General features: G+C 44.0%; 1 protein-coding gene across 1 annotated transcript; it reads left to right on the forward strand.

Moving 5' to 3' along the window:
- Nucleotides 1-831: 831 nt before the first annotated feature.
- On the forward strand, nucleotides 832-19,046 carry crb1 (crumbs cell polarity complex component 1; the record flags this gene model as incomplete). The annotated part of the gene is made up of 13 exons (XM_079158402.1): nucleotides 832-907; nucleotides 4,110-4,346; nucleotides 5,212-5,407; nucleotides 5,536-5,675; nucleotides 6,000-6,182; nucleotides 7,640-8,605; nucleotides 9,689-10,239; nucleotides 10,455-10,620; nucleotides 11,384-12,326; nucleotides 12,935-12,979; nucleotides 13,622-13,744; nucleotides 14,223-14,349; nucleotides 18,828-19,046. 13 exons carry the CDS (start codon nucleotides 832-834, stop codon nucleotides 19,044-19,046), a joined length of 3,972 nt encoding a protein of 1,323 aa, XP_079014528.1.
- Nucleotides 19,047-19,358: the final 312 nt, after the last annotated feature.

Here is a 19,358-nt window from a genome sequence, read left to right on the forward strand (position 1 = left end):
TCCATACTATAAAACAAGGCATACAGGTGTCTCTTTATTTGTTTACATTTTTTTTGTCAAATGCAGCATAAAAAATAGACACAAAAAATACATACGTTAATTAGTCGATTAATTAATCAACCAATCAAACACACAATATATATTATAATGTATTGTTTCCCCCTGTGTAGCTACATGTAGGCTAGAAGTCCCATGAGATCATTATATACAATATTTACAGGACAATGTCATGTTGAAGACAAACATTCTCTTACACTCTTTAAATCAATAATTCAATTGTAATCATCGATTCAGAAAATAACTCATTATTTGACTCAGTCATTCCCATGTTTATGTTCTATTCTGGCTCTCTATGGTGGAGATAATTGATTCATAGGCTAATTGAAATCGACACCAAGATCAATATGTCACAATATCACATTGTGATATTTTGATTTTAAGTAGGCTATGCAGACACGTGCTGTATATACATAAGCTATACATTTAGCGACTTCAAGTCAAATGTCGCCTACATTTAAATTATAACATTTGGGTCCTCTTATATGTATCTAAACCCATTAATGTGATGTTTAAATGTTATTCCTAAACATCCTTCTGATATTGCTGTTGAACTCCCTCCCATGTGATTCGTCACTGCCCGGCTCTGCGCGGGAGGGTGTGTGTCGCTCAACGCCACGCTGTGGTCTTTTTTATTATTATTCCATCAAGAAGAGAAGTGTGCATCAAGTGGATCTGGAGGTGACAGCAGATGGGTCGCAGCAGGCAGAAGCGGAGAGATCCGTGTGTGACAGGACTTCAACACAACGATCAGGATGATTTCCTGTGACGATTATGGATTTAATTCGCTTTCATAATTTTGAATTACTTGCATGCGCTCTTCTCATCTCATCACTGTTTGTGATTGGTGGTAAGTGACTGCTTATTCTCCCGTGGTTATGAGTTGAGTTTCAGTTGTTTACCATGAAAAAGGCCTACTCGTTTGACGTGAGCTGTAGCTATATAATCATCATGCATTTCCGTAGTTGATAGTTAATGTGTAGAAGTAGATTTTTAGGGCTTTTTGCATTTGAACACCTGCAATACTAGACTGAGTTGTTTTAGCATCCTCTTAATTCTCCACAGGGTGTTTTCTCTCATGCCTGCAATTAGCTCTACAACACTAATTTAATAGGTTTGTTTTTCCAACACTTTCCTGCAAAAGTTTCCTTAAAATTAAGTAAAGCAGTGTTCAGATTGATACCAGCTTCTGTGTTTTGATGTGCTTCTGAGTCTAAGAATTGGCTTGCATGTTAACAGTCCATGCTTGGAATATCAATTAAGACTGTGAAAGTTGACATCTTTGTCTATGGTAATCTTTGCACATCTTCTATGGACAATGGGGGGGGCAGCTTAGTGATCCATGAGGGGGTGTGATGATAGGGGGGGGGGGGGGGGGGGGGGGGGTTAAGTGATGGGACTATATGTCTCTGTGGCTCTACAAAACACCCAACAATAACACGTCTTCTTATCACCACTGAAACAAACAGACAGACAGATACACCGGCAACACGCATCTGTCAGGTGCCCCACATGTGCCATACGAGGGCCTCCAGATAGGACCAAACAAAGACCCTTAGAAGTGATTTGCATATGAAAAAAGCCTTACATGCTGTGGGAGGGGATGTGGGGTTGGCTGGGCTGTGTCTCAAACAGGCAACAGGCCAGGCTCTGAATCGTCTGAACTCTGCCTCAGGGGAATACTGAAGACCACTGGATTCACGAAAGAGCAAATCTTACATCAGACACCGCCTGTCATGGTTTCCTAAAATATACATGGATAGTCTTTTTTTTTGTCCACGGTTATGAGAGTCTATGTTTTTGTTGACATAACATATATGCTATACACTGCTGCAACATGCCTCTAATCTGGTCTGAATTTACTGGCTGATCCATGTTGTCATGAGAGCTGATATAGGCATATGGTCAGGGCATCACCACTGAGACCCATGATCTCCATCACACCCCCGGGACAATCGGCCCATACCTCCAATTCCAAGTCTAGACATGTATAAGCTGCTCCTGGAGAAGCCTGCCAACTGTCTGTAAAATTGATTGACCTCCACCAGTGACTGACGATTGGTGCCTGAGTTGGTGAAGATGGAGCACCCAGTGTAATTGCACTCTTTTACTTCTTTATAGTCTGCACTCAGCCTGATTGTGCTCTTGAGGCATGATTACTGTGCGTCATTATCATCTGTGAAGGATATTACCGGAATATCTCTTTTCATATCTGTGTGGCTACATGTGTGACCCCAGCGGCATAATGATGTTGACTCTATTCTTGCACCCATCATGCAAAACACACTTTCAGATGTGATTCAGTCTGATTATCATCTAACAGAGGCAACACTTTTCCAGCTGATTTGAAGCCGCCTTTTTGTGGCATCGTGCATCTGTGGCCCCTTATGCACATTCCATAAATTACGAGGATTGCTGTCTCTGAGCTGGTCCCATTCGTTCTGCCTGGAGTATGGCAATTTTGAGAAGCCTCATGGTAGCAACTGGTCTTTGATGCTTTCTTGCATATATGTAAAAGCTGTAGGGGGCAAGTCTCAAGGTAAACATGATATTCGTCAGGAAGAGTGAAGCAATAAGCATTGCATCATCATAGGATTGAGGTTCTCAAGAAGTCTGTTTTTCAGGTCACAGTGAAACTGTTTCACCCTTCAGATCTTGCATGACCAACTCGTGGCCACATCTTCATAAAATGATGATGTGCCGCCTCACGTTGCTCAAATCAATACACTCAAGTTATCTAGAATATGTCGATCTAATGTAATAATGCAATAATAAATAATAAAGCCATGGTCAATGACATCATGAGTTCAAATATTTTACTCAGTGTAAGTATGAAAAAACTTTGGTTAAGTGTTGGAACACCCAAAAGCAAAATTCTTATTAAATATTCTATATTATTGATGTTTAAGGGGGTTTAGGAGTTAAGGTTATTTCCCAGAACTATTCTTAAAAAAGGCAGTTGTATTTTTGAGATTTGAGAAATTAACCAAGATTATAGAAAATACTATCCTACAACTGCACATTCCAATGCCTGAGTTGGTGCTCCCATAATTTCCTTAAATATACAATTTTAAGGTTTAAAATAGCAGTTTTCCTAGAAATCCACAATATCAGCTATTTTATAAAGCTTATAATTAACAAACACATTTTTTGCAAGGAAAGTGGAGTCTACATTTACAGTGAAGTTGTGAACTGTAATTTAAAGTTCGGATCTCGTGGGCGGTTCTGTGTATTTAGTGACCTAAAACAGTCTCTTTCTATTTGTTTGCATATGAAAGATGAGGTGCAGTAGAGTTCTGTCTACGATGAGATGAGAATCCTTGAAATGCAATATTATTTGTTTTTTCTTTTCTAAATGTGTGATACATTTTATGATCATGAAAAGTTCAAAATCAAATAACAAAAAAACTCACTATTTTTAAGACGCACATGATGAAGTCATACACAGAGCGAGAATAATTGCTTTTCATTGTTGTCACTGGGGAGGATGAAGTGCTGATCCTCTAATTAGTATGTATAGCATGCATTGATAGAAATGAGACCTAAACCCAGAGCAGCGTGGCCTTAATGTCCTGCTGATCAAAACACACCGTTAAGTGTAAAGAAGTAAATGCTTCAAATCTTCGGTCAGATGCAGTCACCATGGAAATAGATTGAACACTGAAGCCAAACAGTGTAATTGGTTACCATGGCAGTCAGCCATGACGCCTTGAGAGGCTCTTGAATTGAAAGTCCTTGTACCGACAGCTGCTGGGTTGTTTTTATCAAAGCTAAACAGAAAGGCAGCAACTTTACAAATCTAACGCTTAATAATTCGATCATTTTCACAGTAAAGTAGAAACAACCAGATGTTATTCAGTATTTTGATCATAAGTCACTGATGTTCTTTTAGTTGTAACAAACTATTGTAAATTAATCAATATGAGAAGTAGCATATTGCAAATGTTTCTTTTCAGGAGGAATGACAATATATTTTTGTTGTTTTTCAGTCTAAGTACAGAGAGCAATGACATTCTGTGGTATCAATATTTCTAAATGTGATCTGTTCATAGGTGCGTCTCCTGACAGGCTGCCTTCCCCGGTGGACCAGTGCTCTCCAAACCCGTGTCAAAACAGGGCGATATGCAGAATCCGCGGGGACGGCTACTCGTGCTTCTGTGTGCCGGGGTTCCAGGGCGCTCGCTGTCAGATTGACGTGAACGAGTGTGCTTCACAGCCCTGCTGGAACGGAGCCACATGCGTGGACAGAGTGGGCAGGTTCTCCTGTCTGTGTTCTCCAGGGTTCACTGGTGAGTGGAAATAACGGTGCTCGGTCTCCTCAGAGCATCTTAAGAGTGAGGCCACATCATTTTAATACTAGATGGACAAAGGGCTTTATGAAAAGGATTCCTGGCCATTTTAGATGAATAGAGAAAACGACGGTGCTTACACGTGCACATGTCTAACCTCTGTTTTGGATGAATTTGAACAAATGTGTGAAATGTTGAATGGGGTTAAACATATAGGTCATCCATGTTGTTAAAGAGCTGCTAACGTGACTGTAGACTGTTGTTTTCAAAGAAGTCTGGTCAAGTGAGAGTTCCATATGATTTATGATTATTTTTAAAGTAATTTGGAGTAGTAAAGTGTAACTCTGAAAACCTCAACCAACATCTAATGTGATGATTCATTCAATCTCTTATAGGATGTAATTTAACTTTATTCTTTTTCTGAATAAAGATTAATACAATTATTTTATACTCTTTTATTATTTATATTAATATTATTTCCAATATCAAAAAAAGTCTAGCCTGATAGCATTATGACACAGGCAAGATAGATTTAGTGACTCAGGTGTCCCCCATTTAATTGTTGATTTACTGCATTTAGGCAGTCTAAATCATGTCTTGTTATAGTTGTACTTATTCACTTTCTTCTACATTGCACGAAGACCATACGATTTTTCTTTTTGTGCAGGGATGCATTCAAACATATATTGTCTACAATGCACTGTTTTTTTAAAATTGCGAACAGCTGCAGAAGCATTGCTGTGAGCAATCCACTCACGATCACAGCCAGCACACATGAAAGCTTTGCTCATTTTTGGCCCCTGGCCTCAGTCTGTGTAGCAGGCTCACTCGCCCTCTGACATCTGAACTGCTTTGATGTTCACAGGGGCCATTTGTGAGGTTCAGATTGATGAGTGTCAATCACAGCCATGTCTCAATGGCGGCAGTTGCCAGGACTACGTCCGTGGCTTCTCCTGCACCTGCCTGCCCGGTTTCCAAGGACATCGATGCGAAATCAACGTTGACAAGTGCCAAGAGCATTCATGCCAAAATGGGGCTCTGTGTGTAGATACGGAGAACGAGTAAGTGGCCCAGACAGTCGTTGGAAATAGTTTATTTAAGCAAAATTTGTTCTATTCAATCATTTTAAACCTGTTCACACAGACTTGAAGAAATACGGTAAATATTCCCACTAATGTGGTTTTCTCAGCTACAGCTGTGACTGCTCTCACACAGCCTTCACTGGCAGACTCTGTGAGACACCACTACCACCATGCCTCTCTGAGCCCTGCTTCAACAGCGCCACCTGTAAGGACGACCAGGGTAACTACAGCTGTGAATGCTGGCCAGGTACGTGAAGCACCTTCTCACTCAGCTAACTGGGAAAAGATTGTATTTCTGAGTAACAGGTTTTTAAAGGAGCGTTTAGAGACACTGGGTAGTTAGGTGGGAGAAACAGGTGGAGGTACGATCAAGAAGTTAGAAATGAATTTGCAAACAGAGAACGAGACAAGTGCTGGTGAAAACAGAGGTTGACACCAGTCATTATCAAGATAACAACTGCATGAAGCTGCATACAAACTAAAATTCTGACCCTTTTTACACATCTACTATGTGTTGTCAATCCTATGTATCATTGCCATTAGAAAACACTATCTGACTTCCTCATTCCAGGGTTTGAGGGGCGCCAGTGCGATATTGACATCAATGAGTGTGGCAGCAACCCCTGCATGCATGGAGGCCGCTGCATTGAGAGGTCGTGGCAGGTTCTGTACGGCAGCGAGCCTCTGCTTCCTGAACACTATGACCAGCAGCATGCTGCAGGCTACATCTGCAGCTGTCCTCTAGGATCTACTGGTAATCCATTCTGATTAACCAAACTGAATTAATTATGTCTTACACAGATCTCACATTGTGTGCAGTCAGGTGTCTGATCAAGGACGTTTCTGGTTGGAGCAACAGCAGGGTGAATGGGGTAAATTAGAAATGGGAATGTTTAGCTATATACAGAACTAGAAGGGTGACCTCAGTAGCTCTGCCTTTAGCATGTTTAGCATGCCATTTTTTTTTATAAATGAAATATGCTATAGTCACAACTTTATGTACGAGTTTTCATTCGAATGCTGTTTACAATTGATACTACTCCGTGTAATAACATTGACATATTCAGAGTATATTGTTGGTGCATTGATGCCCAGATAAGCTTTGCATTGTTGCAGGGATGTTACATCTAATTATACTTCAGTTGCAAAAGCAGAAATTCCTTGTTTTTGTGCTTACACAAGACTTGATCTAACAATGAGGTAAGACTGTGAGCTGCTGAGAGTTGTGTTCTAAAAATTGACTCTCTGCCAGTCGCTGTGGCATTGACTCAGTAAGGTGGCTAAATAGCATTAGTTTAATCCCCAGGATCTGGCTTTGCTGGTCTCCTGACTGGAGCTACTCAGCCCTACGTTGTTGTAGAGAAGTAGAAACCGAGCAGACCTCCACTGGAATGGCATGTACATACACAAACCAATATGGTGCAGTTAGACAGGTTTGAGGCTATCCTGGGGGACAACGTGACGGCATGATGTGGACACCCGCACCATGGATTTGGGGGATTTTGTTGCTTGGAACAGGTAACATCAGAAGACATTCCTGTGTAAATAGATATTTAGCACACCATTACGTAATAAGTATTTAATTCCTGTGTTTTGTTATCTTTTCTTTTACCAATATAAAACAAATACACCTGTTGTTACTGTATTTTTCTACAGTATGCTGTACTCCTTATGTGCATTTGTTCAAGCTTTTAAATCTAACCATTTGTCCACTGTACACATTTTAAATGCTGATAGCAACCAACACACAACAAGATTTCTGGAGACAAATAAAAACAAGCAGACAAACAATGTGGATAACACATGGATAAGTAATAGTTGGGTATGGCGGTAACTTGACTTGGCAAGTGTATCCAAGGCACCAAAGGAATTTGATAAAACAGGAACCATGATATACATATCATGCGTTGGCAAAATATGGAAGAAAAGGGGAGAAAAACTGGGCACATGTCCTTTGTTTTGTTCATGTAAGTTGCCCCCATAATAGGTGTATGAATTTGACTTGTTTGTAGTAAACACTTAGCAGGGAAATCTATTGTTTACAAGACCACTGAACAAGGAATAATGACAACAATTCCCTCCTCATTGAGCATGATTAAAAACGGGCCACGGTTGTTTAAAGGCAGCGGTAACAGAGTGTAAGAGGTTTTTGTTTCTTCCCTTGCTGCAAAAACACAGGCTTGGTGTGACTTTATATTTTTCTGCTGACAGGTTCCCTCTGCCAGGAGGTGATAAACCAGTGTGATCCCATTCCCTGCCAGAATGGGGGCAGGTGTGAGAGCCATGTTGAGGGCTACGTTTGCCACTGCCTCAACCAGAGTCCTGATGGTGTCCTCTATGGAGGTGTAAACTGTGAGGTGAGGCTAGTGGGCTGTGAGGGACATGAATGCCAGAACCAAGGCTCCTGCTCTCCTTTCTTGTTGGATGGGACTCAGGGATACACCTGTTCCTGCTCACCTGGTCACACTGGACCCCTCTGTCAGACCCCCACCACCTTCTCCTTTGAACGCAGAGGCTACCTGCTGCTGCAGAGTCCCCTGGTGGACACCGTGGAGTCCTGCAACATCACCCTAAGCTTCAAGACTACTCTGCCCAAAGCGTTGCTGTTCCAGCGCAACAGCAGGGGGCTGCTGCTGAGCCTGGAGCTGGACGAAGGGCAGCTTCGTCTCTCACTGAGGAAGGATGCCTCTGCTGGGGCTGAGGCAGAAAGCCCAAACCAGGTCCTGGAGATTCCACACAATGTCACAGATGGAGAATGGCATTCTGTGAAGGCTGTGCTCGGAAGTGGGATGCTCAGTCTGACACTCTTGGATGACGCTGGGAGCTGTAGGAGCCAGTGGTGCCACAAGGCGGCCCAAGTCCACAGCACCCTGGCCATGCTGGCGTCACTTCCTCAGGACACTTTCATTGGAGGAGTGCTTCAGGAGTCAAACGGCCCCAGCGAGGACTCTCCACTTCCAGCATTTATTGGCTGCATGCGGGATGTGTTTGTGGACTGGCAGCTCGTCGTCCCAGAGGATTGGCTGAGCGACTCTGCTGTTAATGTGTCCCCTGGCTGCAGCCACAGGGACCGCTGCCTGGACGTGCCTTGCCAAAACAGAGGAGAGTGTGTCAACCTGTGGCAGAGCTACCAGTGCCGATGCCTGAGGCCTTATGAGGGGCAGGACTGTGAGGAGGGTATGTTCACAGCTGTGAAATAATTGACTTCAACAGGTCAAATAGCAGCAACACAGTGTAAACTAATGGGAGAAGATTTAGTTTTTTGCTAGTAGTCCCCTTAAACTACATTTCTTTTTTCACTCACGCTAAAAAAATGTAAGGAAAAGTTTGGTACTGATAATCATCAAATAAAGAAACAGGACTTTTTGAGATAACCTGATTAATAGAGTTTTCATGAAAGGGTACGAGGTCATTTTCACCAAATTTCTTAAGTGGGTAATTATATAACATCCTTAGTTGCTGTAACAGAATAAGGGGGTAGAGATGAGGCCAATCAAAAGCCACAGCGAAGGACGGAGGCATGAGATCCTCTTATCTGACGCACTGGATTAAGGATACAGGGATTCTATTTTGGAAATACAGAGAGCATGCAAGGAAAGAGTAGATAGTTGAATACTGTAACCAAAAAACATCAGAATCTAAATAAGAAATAGAAAGTTGTAGTTCGAATTTCTCACTTAAGTTACACCAACAAATTCGAACATGTCCACACACACTTTCATAAGGTTTTTATATGACCTGTCATACACTGTTAGTCCTCCCTGCTTTAGCTTTGTGTGTTTTCAATGTCCTGCCTGTCTTAAGGTGACCAACCCACAGTGGAAAGTGCTGACAGTGTACACAGAACACACAGAACATGAGGGCTGCTGGCTGCTTAGATTTCCTCTTCCTTTGTCCGTATTTCCAGGGACCTAAACCTACAGTCAGTTAGTTCTGAAAATACACAAAGCTGTCATATTTTGTGTCTGTTCTCAGCATAGATGAAGATAAAAACTGAATAAATTAGTCAAATAGATTTGTGAGTGTAAGCTCTTTTTGTCTTTGGTTGAATGCTATCTTTTTCCTTATATTGTTTTCACTCAGAGGACTGCAAATAAACCATATCTTTGACTTATGAAACCCCTTTGAACATGCATGCTGGCTAAGCTGAACGAATTTGTTTTCCTAATGTTGACATTAGGAGCCAAGTCACTTTTCTCTCATCGTTAACCTGAAACCTTTCTTGTTTCATCTTATTCTTATATTTTCCCCTTTTTGCAGAACACGTGACCGCACGCTTTGGAGATGAGGACTCTCACAGTTATGCAGCGTTCACTGTCACCGATGATCTGGACGACGACTTCTCCATCTCCCTCTTCCTGCGTACACGGAGGCACCACGGACTCCTCCTGGCGCTCACCAACAGCAGCAGCCAGTACCTGCACATGTGGCTGGAGAACGGCAAGGTCACAGTTCAGCTGAATAACTTTGAGAGTCTGAAGGCACAGAGTGCAATTGATGACGGGGAAGTCCACTTTGTGAGTGTACAGGTGGTGGAGCATCGTATGTCTCTGTATGTAAACGCTCAAAAACAGGGTGTTGTGGAAGTCAGGACAGTCAATGTCCAAGCAGGACACACTGTGTATGTGGGCGGCCTGTTGGAGAGTTGGACCACTTCAGTGTTTGGTGGATATTTTAAAGGCTGTATCCAGGACCTGAGGATCAACGACAGGCGGCTGCAGTTCTTCGGGTTGGACACCTCAGTGAGATCTTATCTTCTGGAGCTCATGGAAAATGTGACTGCTGGATGTACAGGGGACAATGCCTGTGGCGTGAGTTTCTTTCAACTTTGTCAACCTTATTCTCACTCTTTAGTGTGAGCTGGTTTCAGGGCGTGCAGAAATGGATTAAAAACTTAAAATCCTGCTTAAATTGAGGCCTCACTCATGACCAGGAAATCATTCCGATACAATTCATACATAGTTACACATCATATAAAGTGCAAGGACATCAGATATTATTTGGTAAAAGTATGTTTCCTCCTCAGACGAACCCTTGTCTAAACGGTGGGATGTGTTACTCCGTGTGGGATGACTTCACCTGCACCTGCCCTCCCAAGACAGCAGGGCAGCGCTGTGAAGAGGTCAGGTGGTGCGAGCTGTCACCCTGCCCCACAGACTCAGAGTGCAGGATGCTGAACCAGGGATATGAATGTAAGTGGTGTCTACAATTTCAGCAGTTTTAAGCAGGAGCTAAACGTCCAAGTTGTTTGAGAAATAAAAGATCTTGTAAGTTATTTAAATATTTATTATCTCAAAATAATGAGAAACGTTCTCATCATTTTGAGACAGTAAGTCATTATTTTGATATACTTCCTTATTATAATGACTTAATGGACTTCCACAGTAGTAAAGTGTGTTGCCTTCTTCTACTTGACATCATTTCTTAGTTACATAAAAGCTCTTAAACCCAGACACAATGTTGTTTATCTTCTAGATTTACATTCAATTTAGGCTACGTTACCTAATCTTTGACCTTGTTTATGGATTCGGTCATTGTTGACTTAATTGGCCACTATGTACCTGAAGGACACAACATGCTTCATTATATAGGCCTATTGGCCTCAATCTGCCCACACAGTATATTCTATGTGCTCCGTAAAGCAGGATTGGCTTGAGGCCAGCTTATCCTTATTTTTGCTGGGATTAGTGATGATTTGCTGGGTTGCCTCTTGTGAACCACACATGTACAGGGATTAACTCAAGGATACTTGCTTATTACCTGCTTATTACGGATGTTTCCGACAGATGACCCCATCTTGTTGCCTAAATGGATTGCAGTGTTATAAAACAGCACAATGCCATGTTGTTGTATTGTCATGCATAAAGCCTAATCTAAACAAGACAAAAGAGTTTAAATGGTGCGTGTGAATGTGTAAATAAATATACACAACATATATTCTCTCTAATCTCCTAGGCTACTCCAATGCAACCTTCCTGAATGACAGCACTGTGTTGTCCTACCGGGGAAACGGTCACATATCCCGCAACCTTACTAACCTCTCCCTAAACCTACGCACACGAAAGCATAACACGGCTATTCTCCACGCAGAGAAGGGCTCAGCGTTCATTACACTCTCCGTCCAGGGCGGTTTCCTCTTCATGGAGCTGCAGAGTCCCACCGAAGAGGAGGAGGAGGAGGAGGAGGGAGAGCAGGGTGTGTCTACGGTCAGTCTCAGCAGCAGGACGAGTGTTAGTGACGGTGAGTGGCACAGCGTCCACCTGTTCATGGCAGCGCCATGGGCACAAACCTCCCGCTGGACTCTGGTGCTGGATGAAGAAATAGAGGACGCCAGCACTTCCAGGAGCCAAGGAGGCAACCTGAACTTCCTCAGGCAGGGGGTGGACATCTTCTTAGGGGGCCTGGCCCCTGACGCTGGGTGGTCCCTAGTTGGGTGCCTGGGCACAGTAGAGCTAGGTGGCATTGCCCTGCCTTACTTTGGCTCCTCCGATGTGAACCTCCCACGCCTGCAGGAGGGGCAGTTCATCCCGACATCACAGCAACCACCGCTCATCGGCTGCAGCGGGGGCCCCGTGTGCGAGCCCAACCCCTGCCTGAACGGAGGGGAGTGCCAGGACCACTTCAACACCTACAACTGCAGCTGTGCCGAAGGCTGGGCCGGGAGACGCTGCAGCTTCTTCAGCGACACCTGCGCTTCCAGCCCCTGCGCTCACGGCAACTGCAGCGTGAACGGGCTGAGCTACGAGTGCACCTGTGAGTCCGGCTACGCTGGTGATGACTGTGATGAGGAGGTGGATATATGTGAGAATCACCTGTGTGCCCATGGAGGCACCTGTCTGCATGGGCCGGACAGGTATGCCTGCCTCTGCCCTGAGAACTACACTGGACCCATTTGCAAGTGAGTTCAGAACAGAACTAGTATAACAGAATAAAACGGCGTAGTCACAGGCTCCTGTGAAACATTGACAGATAAATGTTGTATGCTCTGAAGAAAACTTTTCTCTTCTATTAACAGTCTTGGTTATACAAAGTACAAAATACACAAATAAATGCTCCAATTTGCACAAACAAGGGACCGCACTACAACACAAATAAAGTCCTTCAATGTAAATGTCTCCACATCGCTGCCTCTGTTCAGCATTTCAACCACGCCCGCTGTGAGCGTCTCAGATGTTGCATTGCTATTCTAGTGTCAGCCAGAAAAGGCCTCAGTCTGCTGTGGTGTCTCACTACACAAACCCCCTGTCATCTAACGTTTGCCTCGGAGAACCAGCAGGGGAACGCCTCCGAGCATTTATCCTGTAAACACACAGCCTCTTGCATTTGGCCTCTTTTGCACAAGGAAAACCTTTGCAAGTGTCTCGCTAAGACAAGCTGCACATCACCTTTTACTGGGAACATCTACGCTGTAAAGTTTTCATCAAAATGACTTCTTTTTTTGTTTGTGTCTCTTGTTTGTGTCTCTTGCTACCCCCTTTCCCCGTCTTTCTTTCTGTTTCTCTCCAGTGAACGCATTGAAGAAATTCCGTGGTACATTGTTGTCAAAAAAATGTAAGGTTTTTTTTTCTTCTTTTTTTCCTATTTCTCAGGTGTTAGCTATTTGTTTCCTGTCAGATATTCATCCCTCAAATGTCATGTACGACGTCGCCTGCTTTTTTGTTCGGCTGTGTGCAACAAAATGCCAAGCAAAGCTAATATTAACACTGCCTGTGACATCGTTTGCCTTTAAATGAGATACCAACTGTTTCAAAGGAGTGACAGCTGTAGTTCAAAATGATTCCTCTAAAATTAAAACTTCACCTCCAAAAATTCGACACTTTCCAAAGTAACAAATACAGTATTTTGTAACCATTGATGGATGAATTGACAACAGATAAATAACATTTTGGAACAGAACAGCTGTGCTTCAGGCACAACACGAGGTTAAAGAGGCCAAAGATAAATGATTGGCTTTTTCATCCCCGTACATTTGATTTGACCTCCTGCTGGTGAATAGTGGCCTGAGGACGTTCATGTTATTAACCTGGTCCTCTCCTGAGCCTGTTTGTCTCCCCTGCTTGGCTGATCCTTCTCCTAAAAAAACAAACGTCAAACTCTGCTGAACGTGACCCGCTGAACGCCTCAATACCTCTGGTACTAACAAACAACACATGCATTAACCCTCTTACATGTCTGTCTGTCTCCTGTAACCAGACGGCCTAAGCTGCCTGTTTCTGTGTGCGGCGATGACATCAGAAACTACACCTGCTTCAATGGAGGCAACTGCACTGACAGAGAGCTGTACTGTGACTGTCAACCTGGCTTCATTGGACACCGGTAGGAAAGAAAACAATATTAGCATTACTAAATGAAAGGCCTACCTGTAAATAAGTAAAATGCCTCCCGAGCAGCCTGAGATACTAAGGCTGAGTTATCCACACAGCACAGCATGAGTTTGTGCAGAACACTTGCATTAGCTGATTGGCAGCTGTGTGGCTCTCGGCTAACGTCCAATCATATTCATAGTTGTGTCCTGACAAGTTTCACTTCTACTCTGCTATCATGCCAATGCCTGCTCTACCGCCCCAACCTCCTCCTTATGTGATATACATTTGTTTGCATGATTGACATAACCAGGATCTATGTGTGTTTGCTAAGGGGGGGGTAGTTCTCCCAGCAGAGCTCGGATTCTTTGAGAGCTCCCTCAAAGAGCAGAGCCCGTTTTTCTTCAGAACTTACTGTATGCCTATTTGCTGTAAGTGGTAACGTCCTTGACATGAGTGTCCCTGACTGCACTGTGACTCTGTGTTGTTAGGTGTGAGCAGGAGGTGGACGAGTGCAAGTCCAACCCCTGTCTGAATGGAGGCTACTGCCGCAACCTCATCAACAAGTTTGTGTGCGTGTGCGACATGAGCTTCGCTGGAATCACGTGCCAGACGGACGTAAGCGACATTTACTTTTACGTGGCTGTGCTGCTGTGGCAGAACCTCTTCCAGCTGCTCTCTTACCTCATCCTCAGGCTGGACGACGAGCCGGAGGTGGACTGGGGAGGCAATGACTGAATGTGTGTGTGTGTGTGTGCGTGTGTGTGTGTGCAGGCGTGTGTATCTCTGCACTTCTCTTTGGGACTGAGAAAAGTGGGGGCAGAATAGGGTCTGCAAGTTTGTCAGTGAATGTGTATGGGTGATTGATTGATCATAGAAGATGAGAATGACCAGTGGTTTCCAATACAAAGCACAAGAGATCAGCGGGTATTTTATGAGAGCACGCTGCAAACATTCGGGTTTTCTCTAGTTTGACGAGCTTATTGGTACCACAGAGCTGTTTCTGTGCCTTAAAATTATACTTTAGTCATCAGAAGCACCTTATTCAGTATAGTAATTTACTATGTTACTCAATTTATTTGACTTATTTAAGGAGCTATAGAACACAGATGCAATAATCTCTCACAAAACCAACACACACAAATTACACATTAGGGCTGCAACTAAAGATCATGTTCATGATCAATTCATTTGTTCATTATTGTCTTGATTATTTGACTTATCGCTTAAAAATTAAAGTAATACACTCAAACTGCTTGTTTTGACCGGCCAAAAGTCCAAAACTTAAATAAAGACTTACATTTGAAACTTATTAATTAATTATAAAACTTGTTGGCAGTTAATTGACTGATTAATGATCAAATAAACAGTGCAATATCATTACTGTGGTCTAAAGGGTAGGATAGTCGACACTCAAAAAAATCACTTTCTGAAGCAGCGAAGAACATTATAGAACGTGTTTTATTTATAATGTTTCTCACTGAAGATATCCTGTCAGTCTTGTCTGAACTGGATTTTGGGTGCTCCACACGGATGAATGTGTGAACTATCAAAAACAGTGTTGTAGTTACAAAAGCACCTAGCGGGGCTAGAAGACGACAAGATGTCGAACTTTGTCCTTGATGTGCATTCAGAGCGCCGCGGTGACTGACTGACTGACTGACTGACTGACTGCTGTGTGTTGTTTTGTACCCAAAGAAGAAGTTTCCGTCTCTAAACCTTCCTGACTGAGGCAAAGATATTTAAAGCCTAAAATTCTCTGCGGCTCTGCATTAACGGTACTTATCAGCATTCACCATGCTGTTGCGGTCAACATTCCATAACACTATAAATCAATCTCTGTTCCCCAAGGACTTGATTGTGTCTTTTAGTCTCATTGTGCTGACATCATGCTGGATGATCCATGTTTGACAGTAACTTGTTGTTTGTCTGTCTTTCCATCATCATGTTCTGTCCTCATGTCTTGTCTCGGTTTAAATCCAGTCTCTGTCTTTGTTGTTGTCAAATTAAAAAAAACAATCGTATCAGCCTTTGTCTGTCTTCTGTCCTCTTTTCATCTTGTTCAACTATTTTTCCTCTTTCATCGCCACACATTTTGCTTTAATTTCCAATTTCTTACCTCCATTTTCTCCTCTCGACGACTAAGCAGTTGAAGGTTAACTGCTGCACAAATCCTCTCATTGAATTCCTAACTGTGTGTCAGTGTGTGTTTGTGACTAACGGAGCGGAGGCCGAAGTCAGGTGGCTACTGTGACGCCAAACATAGACACTTGATCTCTCTTAACAAGATGTCGTGTGAGTAGATCCCAGAATAGCCCAAGTTCATAGACACACAACGAGTCAAACACAGAGCATACGCACACAGTGCTGCATTGTGCTGCTGGTCTGAGGTTATTCTTCAGTGTTTGGGGTGGGCAGGCAGCATAGGGAAGGCTTTCCTACCATTTAACATGACAGTTCCCCTGAGCAAAAACGAAGAATACATTCAGAGCATTAACATGGCAGCAAACAGCTATTAGCTTTGTAAAGATCTCGTACGAGTAATGTCAACCTGAGCAAAGAATGAAGTTGCTCTTCCTCTATTGTGTGTTGCTTCTTAAGATCCTTGCTTTGCTGACATAGCCGTGTGTGCTTTTAGTGCATGTTAGTGACCAGCTGGTTAGCTCATGGCCGCCGCTCTACACTGTTGTCGTATGGCGGTTAGAGCCGATAGCGCCGTCCCGTCTGACAGCTTCGTTGTGGAAGCGTAGCAACCGCCCTCAGGTTCCCCCTCAGGTAAACACTTTTTCTGCTCCGTCAGCACTCCCGCCATTTTTTGCACCGTTTGCTGTGAGCAGTTTAGAGGCAATCAAAACGCTCCCAATCTGGTATCGTGCACCTTTAACGGATAGGTTAACAATAAACAAAAAAATACAAAAAAGACAAGATGGAAGAGAGGACGCAGGTTTATGAGAGAGGAGTGCAACCGCATACCGACTACATGGTGAAAAGAAACATGGCTCGCTCCCATTCACCTACTGATGCTGAGGTCAGGGCGTCCTGCAGGCCAATCAACTTCTTCTACATCAAATTCTGAAAGCTATTTCTTTATTAAAGGACAGGTTTCCCATTTTTCAAACAATAGACAGGTGCCTATATTGCTTGCTGTAATCATTCATCCTGTTCATACTGTCTATTTAATTATCCTTTTGTCCTATTTTGTACCGCACCCCTTACACAGGAATCACATTCGGAAGGATGAAGGGCCACTATGATCCAGTGGAATGATTAAAGCGAGCTAAAAACAGTTTTGATGTTTGTATGGGCACCTGACAATTGTTTAAAGACAGACTTGAACAAGGGGAAACCTATCCTTTCGTGAAGAAATAGTTTTCAGATTTTGATCTGGAAGACGTTGACTGGCCTTCACAACGCCCTGACCTCAGCCTTCAGTGTGTGAACGGTAACAAGCCATGTTCCTTTTGACCATGAGGTCAGTGTGCAGTTGCACTCCTCTCTCGTAAACTTGCGTCCTCTCTTCTGTCCCGTATTTTTGTACGATTATGTTGCTATTTTCCGTCTGTGTGTATGTATGTGTGTGAGTGTCCTTTGCAAGCACAGGTAGCCCTTATGGTGAGGAAAGAGGGGGGAGGAAATGGGAAGCAGTTTTTCAGTGTCGGCACTGATATGGCCATCCTTTGAGAGAAGCAGAGAGGGAGAAATGTGCTTCGCCAGCGAAAACAGCAGCATCTGGTGCTGAAGTGCAGTTTCAGCAGAGAGCTGGTGGCATTCACAGAAGTTTGGTCTGCTTCACAGAAACGTATGAGAGCAGCTTATCTGGCAGGCACCCACACACACACACACACACACACACACACACACACACACACACACACACACACACAGAGCAGGTTGATAGTGCTGACAGCAGGGAAGCACTGCTGCCGTCTCTGTGTAGCTGCTCTGCCGAGGCTTCAGGGTGGCCTTACCTTGTACCTTAGAGACTGGTTAGTTAGACATTTCCGTGTCTGTGTGTGTGGCAGTCGGTGACTGATGGCGGGTCCTGGCTTCAGGCTGCTCCGGCTCGCTTGTGTCACACTCACTCTGACAGCCAACTCTGCTGCAGTGACAGGTAAGCACTTTCCAGGAGTCAACAAAGCCTGTAGCAAGGGAAAGAAAGTGTAATGTCTACAGCGTCGAGCGTGAGTGCATAACTTATTTTTTGCCTCAGGATATGGATGGTTGTATTTTTATAAGAATTACGTTTCCATGTTGATTGCTCAGTGTAAAGTTTGCCGACTTCTGAGATTCCTATTTTCATAGTCTCGTGTGACCTGACGAGCTCAGTAAGAGGCTTTAGTTATGAAGATGTTGTCAGCCCAAATGTGAAGTGTAATGGAGTGATACTTACAGCTGTTGTTGCTGTTGGTATCCTTGTAGCTGCCACTCGGAGTGTCACGACTATCACACCAACCAGAACTACTGACGTGAGTGCATCTGCTGCTGGTTAATGAACGTTACCAATCATTCACTGGCTGCACTGGAAGCTTGATTCGGAAAGGGTTTGACTTGCGAGGTCAGAAATCTGTGTTTGCATGCAGGGTAGTTGTGTAGGAGCTATTTTTGGGTGTGTGAGTGAGTTTCTGGTGGTGTTCATGCTAATGGGATCATCAGGCAGCATCTTGCCTCTGTGTGTGTGTGTGTGTGTGTGTGTGTGTGTGTGTGATCCTCCACAGACGGAGCGTGCTCCATACAGCTTGCGGGTGGCTGCCGTGCTGGCACCGTGTCTGGTTTGCCTGGCGATAGTGGTGATGCTGGGGCTGGCGGTGGCCGTTGCCAAACTGCGAGAGAGGCGGCAGACGGAGGGAGGTTTCAGTCCGCGGCAACTCGAGGCTCCTGGTGGTCTCAACCCACCTGCTGAGCTGGGAAACACATCCATCAGCACTTTGGCAGCTCGCGTGGAGCGCCTGGTGTAGTGTAACGCAGTGAGGAGAGGAGAAGTGTGTGTGAGGGTGTGTGTGTGTGTGTGTGTGTGTAAGAGTGAGAGAGACAGAAATAAACAATGTATCATGTGAATGAGGTTCTTAAAAACAGAACATTTGTCTCTTTCCCTCCAGTTGACCGCTGAGGGTTTGACCTCTGACCTCTTACTGTCCATCAGTCTGGCGTCTGTCGTCCTGCTGCTGGTTCTCATTCTCACCTCCATCAGCCTGGTGGTGGCGCTAAATCGCCGTGCCACCCACGGCACCTACAGTCCCAGCCGACAGGAGAAGGAGGGATCCCGGGTGGAGATGTGGAGCATCACCCAGCCGCCGCCTATGGAGAGACTTATATGAGCTGCAGGCGGGGACTGTGTTTACACGCAGGGTGGTAATGTGGTTTTGGTGGTAATGAAGGAGCCGATGCTAGAAATACAGCCTGCATGTAAACATGGTCTCCCCCTCACAGTAACTCCATTTTAAATTACTGCTGTCTTTCTTCACAGGCTGGAAGACTGTCAGAGATTTTGTGACACTATTTCTGTGTAATCGTATATATCCCAGTGCTGCATCCGTCTTCCTGTGATGTTTTGCACCTGGCTTCACCACCCAGGAGCACATCCATCAAAATGCAGAAAGATTTTTAGCTCAGAACGTATCGGGTCTGCC

The sequence above is a fragment of the Pholis gunnellus genome, assembly GCF_910591455.1.
Source record: "Pholis gunnellus genome assembly, chromosome: 4".
In the NCBI taxonomy this organism is placed as follows: domain Eukaryota; kingdom Metazoa; phylum Chordata; class Actinopteri; order Perciformes; family Pholidae; genus Pholis; species Pholis gunnellus.